General features: G+C 49.4%; 1 protein-coding gene and 1 long non-coding RNA gene across 5 annotated transcripts; both read left to right on the forward strand.

Annotated features, from left to right (window-relative positions):
- Positions 1-207: 207 nt before the first annotated feature.
- LOC106028255 (uncharacterized) lies at positions 208-1,183 on the forward strand. The gene is made up of 2 exons (XR_001201861.3): positions 208-410; positions 494-1,183. It is a non-coding gene; the product is annotated as an uncharacterized LOC106028255 (long non-coding RNA).
- A 4,021-nt stretch (positions 1,184-5,204) lies between these two features.
- C2cd2l (C2CD2 like) lies at positions 5,205-13,956 on the forward strand. Of its 4 annotated transcripts, none has more exons than XM_023566201.2 (14): positions 5,205-5,903; positions 7,761-7,856; positions 8,209-8,328; positions 8,494-8,604; positions 8,690-8,806; positions 8,880-8,991; positions 9,121-9,229; positions 9,917-9,981; positions 10,065-10,192; positions 10,282-10,456; positions 11,205-11,309; positions 11,449-11,585; positions 11,672-11,957; positions 12,894-13,956. In XM_023566201.2, the coding sequence occupies exons 1-14, from the start codon at positions 5,565-5,567 to the stop codon at positions 13,103-13,105; spliced, it is 2,112 nt and encodes a 703-aa protein (XP_023421969.1). In that variant the 5' UTR covers positions 5,205-5,564; the 3' UTR covers positions 13,106-13,956. The 4 variants fall into 4 exon arrangements, with proteins under 4 accessions (XP_023421969.1, XP_023421970.1, XP_003472698.1 ...); XM_023566202.2 differs by having other exon boundaries at positions 11,452-11,585; XM_003472650.5 differs by having other exon boundaries at positions 11,208-11,309.
- The last annotated feature ends 3,426 nt before the right edge of the window (positions 13,957-17,382 follow it).

The raw sequence follows: 17,382 nt of genomic DNA on the forward strand, positions 1-17,382 counted from the left end.
CCATTTTTAATATGGGCAATAGAGAGGGAACAAAAGTGTCATTTTAAACTGTATTTTGGTTCGAGAGTGGAAGAATCATGAGAGTATTGGGAATGCAATAAAGAAAAACGAGCAAGAATGTACAGCCTCCTGACATTTTATTAAACGTGTACAGCCCACAGCGGAAATGTCCTTTGCCCAGTTCCAAAATGAACGCCTCCTCCTACCACGTGTCCGACATTGCTTTCTGCGGTTCCACGTCAGTTTTAGCTCCCTCCACCCCCGCAGGCCACGTTTAAAGGGCCAGTGCTGGGCGCTCAATCCGGGATGGCTTGGAGCCCGGAAGATAGTTCCTGGAAGCCAGGGTAGGTAGGAGGCATGAAGACTGGAGCCACACCTGTTCTTTGTGGGAAACCCAGGTGGAAACCCAGGTAAAGGCAGCTGGAATCTAAGAAACGCAACTGCAATTCGCGTGATGTAAATGCTAAAGCCCCTTCCACTCTTCTTGTTCTAGATCCAGGTACACGTACATTCCTCAGCATCCCACTCACCTTCTGCCCCCTTGCAGCAGCTAGTTGCTGGGCAACCCAAGGTGGCAGTTCACCGCGGAAGGAGCTGGAAGTGCCTCTAGGTCTGGGATTTAACCCGCGACTTGAGCTTGGTCTGGGATCACTGCATGTTGCTAAGCTCCTAAAACAAGGAAGGGGGGCTGACGCCTACCCACACGTAGCTTTCCATGAATCTGCAGATCTCTTAGGTTTTCTTTCTTAACACTGTTCCCCTGCAAGTAACGGTTCACCTGCAGTGTCATTACCTTTCATTCCCCCACAAGTGGCAAATTATTTCCATTCCTCAGAAAGGACATCATCGCCGGGGAGTTAGGGAGGTGACGCAGCCTACCACTTTGTCCATCGGTTCAAATACGACTTGTTCCAGGGGTCATTGGGGGTTGACTGTTTTTAGAGCAAATATAGTCTTTCTTTTCCCTTAAAATCAGATGCGAAATGTCTCTTCTACTTGAGTGTGACTGTAATTAACAACAACAAACCATATTTATATATCTATATCGTAGTGACCACTCTTCTTCAGCATTCAAGCGGATGCTTTGAACACATAGCAGGAAAGGCACAAAATTCAATTGAGCCAAGTTTATTACTCTCTTTGATAAGTCTGATAATAAACTGGGCATTTGTTTGTGTGTGTACTCCCTGAAGGAAAATGTTTTACTTTCTGCAGGGTGTTCTCATGGGAATAAGGACACAGGATATCTGTGTGCATCATCACACCTAATGAGCACATCTGAAAGAGCTATAGAGGCAATAAGTGCACATGGAAGATGAAATTAGTTGTGGCCAGATGAAATAAGTGGGCTTTGAGGTAGAGTATTATCCTGAAAATGTTTGGTAGGTGCTAAGCGCCAAAGAGATTTCCAAACAGAGAGAGTGAGGTGGCAGGAGCAGATGGAAAAGAGGAACATGTGGGATCCCCAGAGAAGGCAGCACTCGGCTATCTTGTTGATCAGGAGCAAGCTGAGACTCCCTGGAGGTCTGAGGGACAAGTCTGTATTTTTTATTAGGACGCCTATCCTAATGATCTTCCTTGCCAGCTTAGTTAGAACCCTAGGACCTCTTTGAATCTTTCCAGAGATCATTAGCCCACTGATCCCCACCCATGGGAGGACTTGCTCAGATTGTAGGGATTATCATCCAAGTATACAGGTAACCATCAGAAAGTGACATATAATCTGAATAACTTCCTCCCATGATGGTAAATACCTAGTTGATTATCAGCCTAATCAGAGAGAGAAACAAACTTTTGACTCACTTGAAATTTTAAACCTTTCCTGGTAGAAGTTCAAACTGTTTGCCTGAACACTGAAAAGTGGTCACTAGAACTCACACATGAGCTGAGGTGTCATTGACCCCGTGCTGAGCGCTGTCTGAAATGTACATCAGAAGCCTTGAGCACCTCACAGTAAGCAAGGCCAGTTCACTGTTCAGTCAGTTACAAAACAAAACCTGTCCTGAAAATGTTTCACAGTGCCTACCCAACCATGAGAGCTCTGGATGAGTCTGGGCTTCTGACACTTGTAGGATTCTACTTGACGTTCTGTCCAGGAAGCTCAATTTATTCTTTTTTTATTTTCTTCCTCTTCCTGCCCATCAGTTTAGCTAGCAAAAGTTATTAGCTGAAAGCAAGCTCTAAGAAATTCATGTTTACTTTTATATTGGAATATTTTCTATTGGACTTTGGTTTTTTTTGCTACTAGAGATTGAACCCATAACCTTTGTACTGAACTACATCTCCAACCCTTTTGATTTTTATTAATTTACTTTTGAGACAGAGTCTCACTCTGTATTCCAAGCTAAGCTTGAACTTATTATATAGTCCAAGATGGCCTTCTATTCTCAGTGACCCTCCTGCCTCAGCTTCCTGAGTGCTGGAGTTACAGGCATGTGACCCTACCATCAACCACTTTTTTATTCTGAAACAGGGTCTCACTAAATTGTGTAGGCTGGGCCCCAACTGAACTAGTGACCCTCCTGCCTCAGCCTCCCAGAATGCAGGGATTACGGTGTGTACCACCATGCCCAGCTAAACTTCTTAAAATTACAAATTGCAAAGCTTATTATGTGAATAGGAAACTCTTAAGTACTGTGAGGAGCACCAAGTGATATAAATACAGTTGCTTCCCCCCAAGGAGTATACCAGCATATTTAAAGCACCCAAGTTGAATAAGAGGGAAGAGAGATGAATAAAATGTGGTCCTCACTCATAGGCAGTGTCCTGATAAATGGAAGAAGCAGCCATAAAAAACAGCTGCATGATAAAACACAATGAAATGAATGCAAAGGGTGTAGCTCACAGGCAGAAAAAAGATTGGGAGATTCATGGAAAACTGAATGGTGACACAGTATCTGGCAGCATAAGATCAGGCACTTGGTAGAGGAGTTGGGGGAAGAAGTCCAAAAACTCAAAGAACTGAGATCCTTGGGCTGGCCCTGGGGTTCCTGAAGCATTCTTGGTGGAAGCATCTTCATAGCAAAATGCTACACCTGAGTGGTTTGCTGCATGCCTGAGTTCTGGCCCTCAGTTCATTACTCTCCCTTGATTTCACATCTTCTGCTCCCCCTTGGAATTAGATACCAAGACTCCAGGAAGCCTCACTGCTGTTGGGTATCTGACAACAGGGTATAGTGTGGGCTGGGGATTTAGCTCAGTGGTATAAGCACCTGCCTGGCAAGTACCAGGTCATGAGTTCGATCCTTAGTACCAAAAAACAAAACAAAACAAACAAACAAAAAACAGGGAACAGTGAGGGCTGCAGCAAAGCCACCTTACCACTCCTTCCCTCTTTGCTGTCCCTTACAATGAAATCCAGGGACCACCATCCCCTGTGCCTCAGGCATCCTTGTTGCTGACCTTGTACGTCCTGCCTTGCCCTGCAATCCCAATTTTGGAAGACATTATTTACTCTCATGCAAACATTCTTTAGATGACCAAGTAGACTTGGGAGATGTTAACACTTTTTCTTCCTACCTCTCTACAGAAGGGTCTCTGTGCTAAAGATCTGCCAATATGTATGAAGAAGGGGCCTGGAGATTGGAGGAATGAGAATTCTTTTCTATCCTTTTGTTGGTTTTTCCTCCTTCTATCCATAGGAAGCAAAGATGAACTCCAGTCTTGTTTGTTTTTGAGACAGTCTTGCTGTGTAGTTCAGACTGGCTTTGAAAAGGCCCAGTCTTACAGCAATTGAATCTCCTGAATGTAGGAAATGTTTTTTTGTTTTGTTTTAAACAAGGTCTCTCTCTATAATTGGGGCTGGCCTTAAACTTGCTACATAGCCCAGGTGGCCTCTAACTCATAACAATCCTCCTGCCTCAGTCTCCCAACTGCTGCAACTACACGGGTATGCCCCCATGCCCAGCAAAAGGGGTATATACTGAGGCCAGGGTTTGGGCAATGTACCTACAACATCATTTCTTGAGAGCTGATTGAGATAATTTGATTTGGGTTACAGGTGTGCCCAGGTTTGTTTGTTTTTTCTTTATTTTTGAGGCAAGACATCACTAGCAAAAAATAAAAATGACTAGCTGTCCAAGTTGATCTCCAGCTCCTCCGGGCAAATGTTTCCCCTCTTGGTTTTTTGAGACAGGGTCTCACTATTCTGTCATTCAGTGTGGCCTTGAACTCAATTTGTAGTTCAGGCTGGTCTCAGACTCATCTCAATCCTGGAATGCTGAGATTACAAGTATGAACCACCATGCCAGACTCAAGGGATCTTCTTGCCTTAGCCTTTCAGATAAGTAAGACTATACAGATGTGGGCTACTGCACCCAGCAGGATATCATATAGCTGGATAGTAAGGTCTTCTGGCAACCCCACACGTACATTTAGAAAGTGCTGAGATACATCCTTCACTCTTTTGAGACAGGGTCTTGCTAAATTGCTCAGGCTCTTGCAAGCCTTCTGCTTCAGCCTCCTCAATGGCTGAGATTCAGGCCTGTACCATCCAGGCCAAGACTTATTCCAATGCTACATTACCAGCTCCCCTCTCATTACCACTCTCTCTACACGTGCTCCACAGGCAAGAGCTGTTACTATGGAAATGTACTGTATTATTTTTAAAAGCAGACACAGCTCCAGGCTTGGGAAATATCTCCAGAACAAACCCACAAGAACAAGGAGGTTAATGGGGGTGTTCCTGGGTCCTAGCTCCAATGGTAAGGGCGGTGATGGTTGTGAAGGGAGTTCAATGTCCCATGCTGTATTTTCAGCCTGTGCCAAGTTCAGGTTCTGCTTTCTTTTGGTGGATGCTGGCTGTCTGTGCCAGACACCCCTGTCTGGGAGAAATGCCCCTCACCTTCTTACCCAGCGTTTAGCTTCAGCCAGGAAATATGAACCTCAACGATGCTGAGTTTGATAGTGTTGGGAGAAGAAGGTGGCGATACCCACAGAAGGGTCACCTCCTTTTCAACTCGTCCAACTTGTAGAAATCTAAGAAGCGTATGGGCAAACAGGCAGCATCCTATTTAAGTGAAGCTACTCTGGTCTTGCGTTCGGGTGACCAGTTGCACACCCCTCAGCCCCACCCACCGCCCCACCGCTAGATGGAACCTTCGCCGCCCGCCGCTCCGGGCTGGCCCGGCCCCTCCCCGCGCGGGTGCGGCTCCTTTAAGGGCGAGTGGGGGCGGGGCGCCGGCGGTGTTGTCACTGTCAGCTCTGCGCACGCAGCCTTCCCGGAGCCGGTGCCGGCTGCTAGTCCCGGCGTCTCCGCAGACGCGTCCCCGCCCGGCTCCGGCGGGCCGGCCGTGGGAGGAGTCGGGTGCTGGCCCGCGACTAACCGGGGTCGGGACGCCGGCTAGGGAGTCGGACCCGGGGACAGAACCCCGGCGTCGCCGCCGCCGAGCACCTCTCCCGGATCGATCGGGCACCCACTACTCCCAGGCACAGCCCCGGGGCGCACCGAGCCCGCGCGCCGAGCCCCGGGGGAGCCCGCCCCCGCCCCGCGGCCCGCCCAGGCCATGCTCCCCCGGGGCAGCGGCTGAGCCCGACCCGGGACCGCGACCCGAGCGGCGCGGAGCATGGAGCCGGACGTGGGCTGGGCGGCCCTACTCGTCCTCTTCGCCGCCTCGCTGCTCACGGTGCTCGGCTGGCTGCTGCAGTACGCCCGGGGTTTGTGGCTGGCGCGGGCCCGCGGGGGTCGGAGCCCGAGACCCGCTTCAGCGGCGGAGCCTGGGGGTTCCCTGCGGGAGCTGGGCGTGTGGCGCTCGCTGCTGCGGCTGCGGGCGACTCGGACCGGTGCCCCTGAGGAACCCGGCGTCCGGGGCCTCCTGGCGTCGCTCTTTGCTTTCAAATCTTTTCGCGAGAACTGGCAGCGAGCTTGGGTGCGAGCCCTGAACGAGCAGGCCTGCCGGGACGGGGTGAGTTGAGTGGATCCCCTGTGTGGTCCTTTGAGCTTTTCCTCCCAGAGGAGGGACTGCTCGTGCTAGGAGGGAGAGGTTGGGGTCGGTGCGGGATCAGCTGGGGAGCCCCTTGGCTTCACCTTCCCTTCTAGATCAGAAGGAAGGATGCAGGTGAGACGGGGGGTTGTAGAAGCCCAGTTATGTTTCAAATCTATTTTTGCGGGCAAGGTACTCTGGCTCCAAACCCCAACACAAGTTACTGTTCTCATAGCAACGCTAATCCCTGTGCCTGAGGGCACTTCCGCCTAGTCTGCGTGCTGGTTGGGCAAGGGGAGACAGGTGCACTTGCAGAAGGAATGTGCCTGGTTCTCATGACACCAGACCCATGTAACATTTCATGACCTAAAACAGGCAGTGAGCCTGAATGACTCCCACCACCCACCATCCATTTCATGCTTTTATTCCGTGCTGGCTTGCAATGTATTTTTTGGGAGGGAAGTATTCAGGTAGAGCAGACTGACAGTTTCTGTCCTTTCCAGTAAGTAAACTTGTAGCTGCCCCTTAAGGGTCAGTTACAAACCAGCCCAGCCTACTTCCTCCTATTGTACCATGGGCATCTGGCCTCCCAGGAAATGGAGCAGGAAGCATGGTCATGTGCCTGAGGTTGAGTAGAAAGCAGAGGTCTCCCCTTCTGGGCCCCCTCCCATCCTGGCCCTCACAGCTTCACCACCCCTTGTGCAGAGAAGAGTTCTCCTTTTCTATGCATTACAAGTTTGGAGGTTTAACCCAGATAGTGCCCCAAAGGCCTGGAAACAGAAGTGGTCACAAGAAGTTGCTCTATTTCCCCTTCTCAGCTGGCCAGATGAAAGCCTGATGACATCTCTCAGTTTATACCTTAAACCCACCCCTCCACTTAGCTCTTGCTGTACCTTGTTCTTGGGTTAGAAGCAACTCCCTGGTACAGATGATTCAGCTGGACATTGGCCTCCCTTTTGGAATAGGCAGGCTGAGGCCCAGGTATCCATTTCCCATCTCCTTTAGCCTGTACCTTTGAAAGCCACAGAAGTTGGCTTTCCCTGATTTGCTGGGAACATGAGCCATATGGATTTCTTCCCCCTTATCTCAAGACTCAAGGAGGAGTTACCAGCCCAGTCCTTGCCCCCTCCTCAAATTCTCCTTCCTATCCTTCTTTCCTTTACTGGAGAAGAATTAGGGAGCCACTCTTTCAAGATCTAAACTAAGCAGCTTTCTGTTCCCTAATGCCATCCTGCTATCTGCCTTGAGGAATTAGCCAGGCCTCTGGACTCTTTGGCCTTTTGAACTTGCTTCTCTTCCTTGTTACCTCTGGTGAAGTTCTCCAAGGCCATGCTGAAATTGTCTTATAGACAGAGTCTTGCTCCTGAGCCTTCACATCCTGTTTCTCTAGAAGAAGCCTTAGCCTCATTTCTCCAGCTTTTATCTTCACCCTTAGCTCAGCCCTGTTCCTCTCTGCCCAGCTATTATGGTATGTGTAAGTGGCAACCAACACCTTAATTTTCTTCTGTGCACTTCATTCTTTGGGGTTGGGGAGAGGGCAAAGAGGAAAATGTAGAGATGAAAAAGGCTCCTGGTATTCCAAGGCCTTCTTAAGTCTCTGAGGTGGTCTGGTGTTCGCCCCTCCTTTCTCAGTAGGTCTTAGCAGCTGCAGGTCTCTGGAGAGGTAGGGCTTGAGGGGACCATCTCCTGTCCTAAATTCCTGAGCCAAGGAGGGGCCAGAAGCCAGCCTGCAGCTGAGGCCTCTGCAGTGCTAGGGATCAGCCAGCAACTGAATAGGCCAGCCCTGCGGGGTGGGGGGAGCTCCAGGGACCTGATCCTGTGTCCACATTACTCCCTCAGAGCTCCATCCAAATTGCCTTTGAAGAAGTGACCCAACTCCCACCCAGAGCCAGCATTAGCCATGTGACCTGTGTTGACCAATCAGAGCGCACTATGGTAAGGGTCTAATGGGACTGGTACTCTTTGGGTCCTGAGGTGGGCTGACCCCAAAGGGTTCCCTATAATTGGAGGGTTCTTAACCTGAGGTTTATGTATGTCTTAAAGACTTAAGATTGGCTTCAGAAAGTCTGAGATTCCCGCTGAAGTTATTGGTAAAATTGTCATATGGATGTGAATAACTGTTTTTCTGGGGAAAGGCAATTTTAGCTTTTAAACCTACTTAATTTAGGGGATTATGGCCCCATAAAGCTGAACAGAAGGGAAGTGGGGAGGAGTCTGCGGGACCATCACACGGCAGAGCAAAGCAGGGCGAGCACCCTCCGTGCCTGATCCTGCCTTCCTGTGTCAGGTGTTGCACTGCCAGCTCTCTGCCGAGGAGGTGCGGTTTCCAGTCTCTGTGACCCAGCAGTCCCCCGCTGCCGTCTCCATGGAGACCTACCACGTCACTCTGACACTGCCACCAACACAGGTGGAGGGGAATGTGGGAACCTGAGGTGGGGAGGGGGTGGTTCTGTTGGCTCAGGATTTTTGGTTTGATTCATCTCTGGGATGAAGTTTGGGAATGGTGGGGGTCAGGGGTCAGGAATTGTCGCAGTGGGGCAAGTCCACCCAATCCTTTTTTCCCTGTTTGCAGCTGGAAGTCAGCCTAGAGGAAATTCCTGGTGAGGGGCTACTGGTGTCCTGGGCCTTCACTGACCGCCCAGATCTCAGCCTGACGGTGCTTCCCAAGCTGCAGGCCAGGGAGGTGAGAAGGCAGAGCTGGCAGAGAACAGACAACACAGGGTGGGCCAAAGGGGCGCTCTACCTCATTTTCCTCTTCCTGTCTGCAGAAAGGTGAGGAACAAGGAGCGCTCTCAACAATTGAGGAACTGATTAAGGATGCTATAGTCAGCACCCAGCCTGCCATGATGGTCAACCTCAGAGCTTACTCTGCCCCAGGAGGCCTGGTGAGTAGGTACCCAAAGCAAAAGGTTTGTATGCACCCCACCCCATTTTTTTAAAACCTCCTTCTGCTCTTAGGTACCCAGTGAGAAGCCACCCTTGATGCCCCAGGCCCAGCCGGCCTGCCCTAGACCTGCTCGGTTATTCTTACGTCAGCTTCGAGCATCTCATCTGGGAAGTGAGCTAGGAGGTGAGAGCTAGAAGCAGGGGGGAACCATGTTTGCAGACATTCCCTGCCCTCTGGCAAGGTCATGGTCTCTCTGTTCCTCAATGGCTTTCCAAGTTTGATTTAAGCATTTTTATTTCTGTTTCTCCATAGACACAGAAGAACTATGCTGTGTAGCTGAGCTCGACAACCCCATGCAACAGAAGTGGACCAAGCCCGTAAGGGCTGGTCCTGAGGTGGAATGGATAGAGGACTTGGCACTGTAAGGAATGATCCTGGTTCATCCCCTGCTTCTATATGCAGACTGAGGATGAAACCCTTCCAGTCTAGCCCTGGCATGAGTCACCTCTGCTTTTAGTAACCTTTGATGTGAGCCTCTGTTGGATCCCAGACCCTGGCCTAGTTCCTGGGGATACAGATATGACCAGAATACAGCACCCACCCTGCAGATGACCACAGGCTTGATGCAGAGAGATATACATAGAGATGTGGGTACAAATGTGCCATTTGAGGCTTATACAACATACATGGGAATACTTAGGTACAAAAGGTTAATTCTTATAGCAGACTAAAGATCCAAGTGGGCTTTGTGAAGAAAGTGGTATTTAAGTCACACCTTTGAGGAAGCTTACAATTTCAGCAGAGTGGGAAAACATTCTGGGTAGAGGGCATAGCTTGAGCACATGAAAGTGGGTGGCTTGAGACATAAGGGGACTGGCTAACCAGCATGGATCAGGGCTTGGAGATTTGAATGCCTGGCTGAGCAGCATGGTCTGGCTGCATTTTCTGGGGAAAAAGGGAGGCTTTGGAGGGCAGGATAATCTGATTGGAGCATTGGGACCCTCCTATTTATATGCATCTAACCCTTCCTATGGCCTGAGGTTGACCCAAGGGTGAGTTCACTGTGCTAATCTTGCCTTTCCGTGCCCCATCTGCTCTGGGCCCGCAGGGACCTGAGTCCCCAGAGTCGGGAGCTGATTCTCAAAGTGCTAAGGAGCAGCAGCTGTGGAGACAGTGAGTGTGGGGCAGGATGGGCACCTGGGGTCGGTGTTGAGCCTGGTCACGGGCCCAGCTCACACTGTCACTCCTGTCCCCAGCTGAGCTCCTGGGCCAGGCCACACTGCCAGTGGGCTCCCCCTCCAGGCCACTGTCTCGAAGACAGGTGTGCCCACTTACCCCAGGGCCAGGGAAAGCCCTGGGCCCAGCAGCCACCATGGCAGCAGAGGTGAGAGGCTCACCCAAAGGGGGAGATGGGTGGACACAGGATGGGAAGTCTTAGAGGCCCTGATCCTTTGCCTGCACACCCCTTGACAGCTGCACTATGAGGAGGGCTCCCCCCGAAACCTGGCCACATCTACTCCCTCCACGCCACGCCCCAGCATCACACCTACCAAGAAGATTGAGCTGGACCGAACCATCATGCCTGATGGCACCATTGTCACCACTGTCACCACCGTCCAGTCCCGGCCCCGTGTAGATGGCAAATTAGGTAAAGAGGAGGAGCCTGGGAGCCCACCTCCAGCCAGGGGCCCTACATTTCAGACCCATGGCAGGGCAGGGAGAGGGGAACAAAAGCCATAATTCCAGCACACCCCATTTCCTGATGTTCCCTGCTGATTCTATCACTTCTTTCTCATGATGCCCCAGACTTCCTCATGTCTCCCAGATTTCCCTTCCATCTCTCGTTTCCCCCAGTGATCCCTCTCACTTTTCAGTCTCTCTGGGTCTCGCAGGTTTTTCCAGCAGAGACTCTTGCTCTTCCATCTGCTCAAGTTTCCTGTTCTTTCACAAGTCTATTTCCTTCCCTGTCTCCATCATCACCTGGCTAATCGTCCCTCTCTCTACTGCAACCTGCAGCAACCTATGGGGTTCTTCAGCAAACCCAGTGGCCTCCACAGTGTTTCTCCCACGTTCGTTAGTAGACTCCATCTTACCCCCCCATCTTGAGGGCCCCATGACAGCTCCCCTCCCTCAAGGTCCCTGAACCTTCTCTGTACACTCTTTGTATTTTATAGCATCTCCTCACACCTTCAAGTGGGCCATGTGACACTTTTGCACACTCTCATTGGTCCCTGTAGTGTCTTGTTGTCCCCACAGCATCTTCTTAATCACCCTTGTGATTAATCACCTTTAATCATCCTTGTCCTCTGAGTCAACTAAAGTCTGCATCCCAGCAAGGATAGCAAGGGGGGGCCCATCGGAAGCACCTCCTGGCTCACTGCCCCTCCCCCGCCCAGCAGACTCCCCCTCCCGCTCCCCGTCCAAGGTGGAGGTGACTGAGAAGACAACAACTGTGCTGAGTGAGAGCAGCGGGCCCAGCAATGCCTCGCACAGTAGCAGCCGTGAGTGGGGAGTGGGGATGTGTGAATGTCGGTGGGCACTGGTCCCCTTAGTCCAAAACCACTCTGAGTGGGGCGGAAGGAGTTTGAGTCCAAGAAGGAGCCAGGGAGAAGTCCAGTTATCCATCTGCTGTGCCCATAGCAGGGGAGAGCCACCTTTCCAATGGCCTGGACCCAGTAGCAGAGACAGCAATTCGCCAGCTGACTGAGCCCAGTGGGCGGGCAGCCAAGAAGACACCCACCAAGCGCAGCACTCTCATCATCTCTGGTGTTTCCAAGGTAACAGGCTCTGGGGAAAGGAGCCAGAACAGGGAGAAAGCACTACTCGGTCACTCCTGCCCATTAAAACTTGTGCCTCCTGCCAGGTGCCCATTGCTCAGGACGAGTTGGCACTATCCCTGGGCTATGCGGCATCCCTGGAAGCCTCAGTGCAGGATGACGCAGGGACCAGCGGAGGCCCCTCTTCACCTCCCTCAGACCCACCAGCCATGTCCCCAGGACCCATAGATGCCCTCTCCAGTCCCACAAGTGTCCAGGAAGCAGATGAAACCACACGTTCGGACATCTCTGAGAGGCCATCTGTGGATGATGTTGAGTCAGAAACGGGGTCTACTGGTGCCCTGGAGACCCGCAGCCTCAAGGATCACAAAGGTGGGAGATAATGACAGGGCACCTCGCCCACCTCTTCTTTTACACCCAGGGTTGTGACTTGGGTCCTACTGGACATTTCTGAAAACAGGAGGCTCTGCCAGATTGCCTTATGCTTTTCTTCCTGAGTTCAGCCAAGCCGTAGTGGTGGGAACCTGGTACAAGGTTCCTGGTCTGGTTCAGACAGGCCTGGCTGACAGAAAGGGATTCTAACTTTTCCCCTTTACCTCTGTTTTTTCCTCCTGAGCCCAGTGGCCTGTCTTCCTTCCACTGTTCTTCTCCCACCTTTACTCTGTACCATGCCACCCCAAGATTATAAGAAATGCTACCTGGGCACATGTTAGGATTATTCTCTGGCAGTGAACAGCTGTGGCAGTTCTAACTTAAAAGGAGAGGGGCCAAACTGAATCACTCATTTAACAGTGAGCCTGTCAACCAGGAATCTATCTACTTATGATTTAAGTCTCCGTCACTTCATGTCCAAAGCCTGCCATGTAAGCACCTTCCTCAATTGTCTTGGTCCTGGATCTCCTTCTTTGAAGTTTCCAGACACTGCTTCCTGTGCACACCCTGGAATGCAGTAAACAAGTTGCTGTCAACCCACCTTTTCCTTGATGATTTATAGGCTTTGGAGAACACCTTGTGTTACCTTTGTGTTTTACAGTCTCAATGTGTCCACACAGAGCAGTGGCCAGGGCCACTCTTCCTTGAGGCAGAGTCAGAGTTGCACCCAGAACCCCATGAGCATACAGTTTCTTCATCAGAGCAGACAAAGTGCGTTTTGGGCTCTACTTTATTTTCTGTCTGGCTTTAGTCCAGAGACTCTGGTTCTGTTTTTCATCTTGTCACTTCACTCCAACATTGGTCCTTATTCTGTCCCCTACCTCTCCCCACACCCATGCCCATCTCTCTGCCTCTGTTTCCCCTCTTCTCCTACAGTGAGTTTCCTGCGCAGTGGCACCAAGCTTATCTTCCGCCGGAGACCTCGACAGAAGGAAGCTGGCCTGAGCCAATCACATGATGACCTCTCCAACACAACGGCCACACCCAGTGTCCGCAAGAAGGCTGGCAGTTTTTCCCGCCGCCTGATCAAGCGTTTTTCCTTCAAATCCAAACCCAAGGCCAACGGCAACCCCAGCCCCCAGCTCTGAGGGGTTTCCTCAGCTCTTGAGCTAGGAGAGGGCAAGTTCTCTCAGCTCGCTCCCCACATCCCCTTCCTTACCCTTTCCTGGATTCATTGGGGTCAGGAAAACCCTTGGGTTCCAGGGAGCCCCGTCCACCCTGGGCTGTGGGGCTGGTTGGAAGGGAACTTGCAGTGGGAAACATTTGAAAGGTGGTACCCATTGCGGCGGGCACGGAAAAGAGAGCTGGTAGCTAGGAGTAAGAGGCGGGCTCTGTCCTGGCGCGTGTGGACATTGCTCAGGAGCGTTTGCCCCTGCTGACGCTGGCCCCCCTGAAGAGGAGTTCCAGGGTGCTCAGCTCCTCAGTGGATCCTTTTTCCCTTATTTATTCTCTTTTCTATTTATATGTGTGATCTAGGACCCTCAGTGAGCAGATGAGAGAGGGCATCTCTCCCAGGTGACCCTTCTTTTCTGTCCCAGAAGAGTAGGCAGTTCCCAGGAGGGGTTCCCACATCTTCAGGTCCCCACTCAGAGCAGCACCAGTGTCTGCCTCTGAGGACACTGGCAGCTCACAGGAAGTCGGCCGGTGCCCAGGACGGGGTGGGGCAGGTACTCCCCACCTCCTGCCTCCCCTGCGCTCCTCATCCCTCCCTCCCCCTTTCTTACCGGTTTTTGTACTTGAGGCCTTCTCCGTGAGCAGTGGCTCAGATGGAAGGAGGGAGCCAGGAGCCTGGTAGGAAGCCTTGTCCAGGCACACGGCTTTCGGGGCTTTAAAGACTGTGATGATGAGCAAGGCTGCACCTTCTATGTTGGGGGGATGATGATGTCCATTGCTGTGTGATGGCTTGGAATTTAATTTATTAAATTAAAGTCAAATCGGAGTTTATAAGCTGGACAATGGATTATCCTCTGCAGGATAAATAGGCAGTGAGGCTGTGTGCTGATAGGTTGAGGATGAGGGTTAGGGACCCAGGTAGCAAGATGAGACAGATGGTCCTGCAGGGAGGAAGGGATGTATCGAGACAAGATGGGAGGAACAAGAATCTGAAAGGTGACGCTGCAGAAAGAAAGCCAAGTGGCCACTCTGTAGGCATCTTCCTCAAACATGCTACTCTTTCCTGGACATTACAGGGTTCAGAGGGTGAACTCTGGAACTAGACTGTCTGGATTTGAGTCCCAGCTTGATTAATTGCCTGTGTGACCTTAAGCAAGTTATATAAGCTCTGGGTGCCTCAGTTTCCTCTGTAAAAACAGAATCATGATAAGAACAGCTGTCATTCAGTTGTGGAGGAGAAATAGAGTTAAAGTACTTAGAACTGTGTGGCATATAATCAGTGCTGAGTATTTACTGTTGCCTCAGCAGAGAGTAATAGGCAGGGGAAAGTCCTACATCTTTCATTGTTTCAGTGTTTTATTCCTAAACTCACAAGTTTTAGGGTGCCATAGGTACTAACAATCTCTGTGTCCCTGGTTCTTGTCTCCAAGATCCTACAAAGATTTGAACCAGGAAAGCTTTTGCAGGATGTTGGATAGAGCACAGAACCAATAGGTAGGAAAACTTGAGTCTACCACAAACACGCCAAGTGACTGTAGCAGGCCACTTCTTTTGGAGCTCAATTTTCTCATCTCAAATAAGTATGGTCTTCTATCGTTGACATTCTGTGACTTACCTGCATCACAGAGAGTTCAGGGCACATGCCTGGGTAGACAGCATGTACCTGTTAATGTTCTCTGTGCTCCTTTCCTTAGTAATACAGGATTTGGAAAGAGTGGCAGGATTTGAGAGTTTGGTTACTTTTTATATAACGAAAGACTCAACCACAAGTCATGAAAACTCATTTTTCAAGTTGTTTCTCCTGGAGCAGTTTGTTTACCAGTCTTAAAAATGGCAAACACACGGACTTTGTCATTTCATAGGAAACTTGTTGATAGCAGATAGAGTCCCATTGGACCTGTGTACCTGATGCTGTGTTGCCCAGAGATCAACAGAAACAGATACAGTTAAAGTCAGTATTAGCCAGGCACCAGGGGTTTAGCTCAGCAGGCATAAGTGCCTGCTTGGCAAACTTGAGGTCATGAGTTCAATCTCCAGCACCAAAAAAAAAAAAAAGCCCAATCACATTTCAAACACAGATTTTCAAAATGCATGACTGTGAATGTAGCTCAATGATAAAGTGCTTGTCTAGCATCTGTGAAGCTGAATAAATAAATAAAACAATTCTATTATCCATTTTACACTACAGAGCTACAGCTTTTAGTAAGAATAAATTGTGCTTTAAGTTTTCTTTTTGTGGCAGCTTTTAAAGAATAAATTACCGAATATGTTTGCATTAGCAAGCCAAAATTTGGCTTGTTTTCAATACAAGCAGATTGAGATAGAAGTAAACTATGCTAGGCAGCAAGAAACTGCCTTAAATTTTTGGAAACATAGATGGATTCCAGAGCAATACTGAAATTTTTGCTCTAAAACCTATGTTGGAGTTCACACAACTCTGTGATTGAACTTAGTCTTCATGAAACTGCTAAAATAAAGCTAAGAGCCATTTTTAATGGTGTTAAGTCTGAATTAAAATGAGGTTGGCATTTCATGCAGTTCTACTACATGCATTTCTGAATGAATAAAGTAGTAAAATATATTTTGTACTTTCAATTATATTTTTAAAATCCTATTCTAAAATGAGTCCTAAGCTAAAATTCACCGTTAAAGATAAAATTCATGCTAAGCCATAACTACAGTAGAGTACTTATCTCTCATGTGCCAATCCCTGAGTCCAATCTTCATTACTGCCACAAACAATAACAACAATAAAAAAAATTCATGCACAGCTGAGTATTTAGCTCAGCAGCCTAAGCGCCTGCCTTGCAAGTGTGAGGTTGTGAGTTCGATCCCTGGTACAAAAAAAAGTCATGCATACATTTTTTTTTGGTGCTGGCTCAAACCCAGAGCCTCTGTTGACCAGTGCTGTACCACTGAGCTATCTTCCCAGCCTTGATCTTACCACTGTTAATTACATGTTTAAATTCATTTTATTTACACTGAAATGTAATGTATTTCTCTGATTATATAGATATTTTTAGGTTACAAGATACAGAAAACTAGGGGCTGGGGATTTAGCTCAGCGGCATAAGCACCTGCCTTGCAAGTAGGCGGTCGTGAGTTCGATCCCCAGTACCCATAAAGTTAAAAAAAAAAAAAAAAAGATACAGAAAACTACAATGCAATAAAAAATTACAATCTCAATGAACACTACTAAGGTACATAATTCAGCAAGTATGTTGAACCCTTATAGAGTTTCAGCCACTGGACTTGGGTTATACCAGTGAAGAAATAGGTACAATCCCCGTATTCCCTCGCTGAGGGAGCCTGTAACAGAATGTAGACGAGTAAACAGGTAAATGCAATATGTCATAGACTGGTATTGGCAAATACAGGGCTGTCAAGGAAGATTTCTTGGAAAAAAGAAAGTATCTAGGGTGATACCACAATGAATAGCAATCAGTCATAAATGTTGAGACAGGGAAATGGGGAAGATCATTCTGGGCAGAGAAAACAGCAGGTACAAGGATGACAGGTTGAAGGTGGCTGGGTGTGGTGAAGCAGGACTCAAGATACGAATGAGGGCTGCAGATATAGCTCAGCCGCACAAGTGCCTGCCTGCCTGGCAAGTGCGAGGTAGGAAGTTTGACTCCCGGTACAAAAATAAATAAACATTTAAAAAGATACGAATGAAAAGACAGGACGCAAATGTTGAAAGATGTAGAAAGCCTCAGTTTGATGGTGCTGTGGTCAGATCTAGCTCTTTTGTTTTTTTATATTTTTGTAAAGATCACTTTGCTCCATGGAGAATGATTTGGTGGGAAGCTAAAGCAGCAGAGGGACTAGTTTAATGTAGAAATCTGGGCTGGCTGGCATCCATCGCTTAGGTTGGGGGAGGTGAAGATAAAGGCGGATGAATTTCAGATACGATGAATAAAAGATGGACTGCACAGAACTTGGCAGTGGATTATGACGGGTGACGGAGGAATCAGAGATTACTATGTACCAGGTTTCTGAAGTAAAAGACTGGACGGATGACGAGGGTGTTCAAGAAGCCTGGAAACGATCTAGGCAGAGACTTGTGGGGAACAGCAATACCAGTTTTTAAAAGAAGACTAAGAGGATAAAGAGTGGATGTAAAGCTCCCAATTAGGGCAGAGCCTGGCAGCAGTGCCGGGCAGAGAGCCTCCCACACCGTCTGCTGCGCGCCGCCCACGCGGCGAGCTAACCGGAGCCAGCAAAGGAGGAGACCCCCACAGGGCGCCCCCGC

The sequence above is a fragment of the Cavia porcellus genome, unplaced genomic scaffold, assembly GCF_034190915.1.
Source record: "Cavia porcellus strain 051 isolate PalLab524CR breed Dunkin Hartley unplaced genomic scaffold, mCavPor4.1 scaffold_9, whole genome shotgun sequence".
Lineage (NCBI taxonomy): Eukaryota > Metazoa > Chordata > Mammalia > Rodentia > Caviidae > Cavia > Cavia porcellus.

Bases quoted from the DNA above. Each gene is read 5' to 3' on its own strand.
- C2cd2l (XM_023566201.2), top strand. From the start codon at position 5,565: ATGGAGCCGGACGTGGGCTGGGCGGCCCTACTCGTCCTCTTCGCCGCC. The intron at 10,193-10,281 runs GTGAGAGGCTCA...ACCCCTTGACAG, and splicing joins CAGCCACCATGGCAGCAGAG to CTGCACTATGAGGAGGGCTC. The intron at 10,457-11,204 runs GTAAAGAGGAGG...TCCCCCGCCCAG, and splicing joins CCGTGTAGATGGCAAATTAG to CAGACTCCCCCTCCCGCTCC.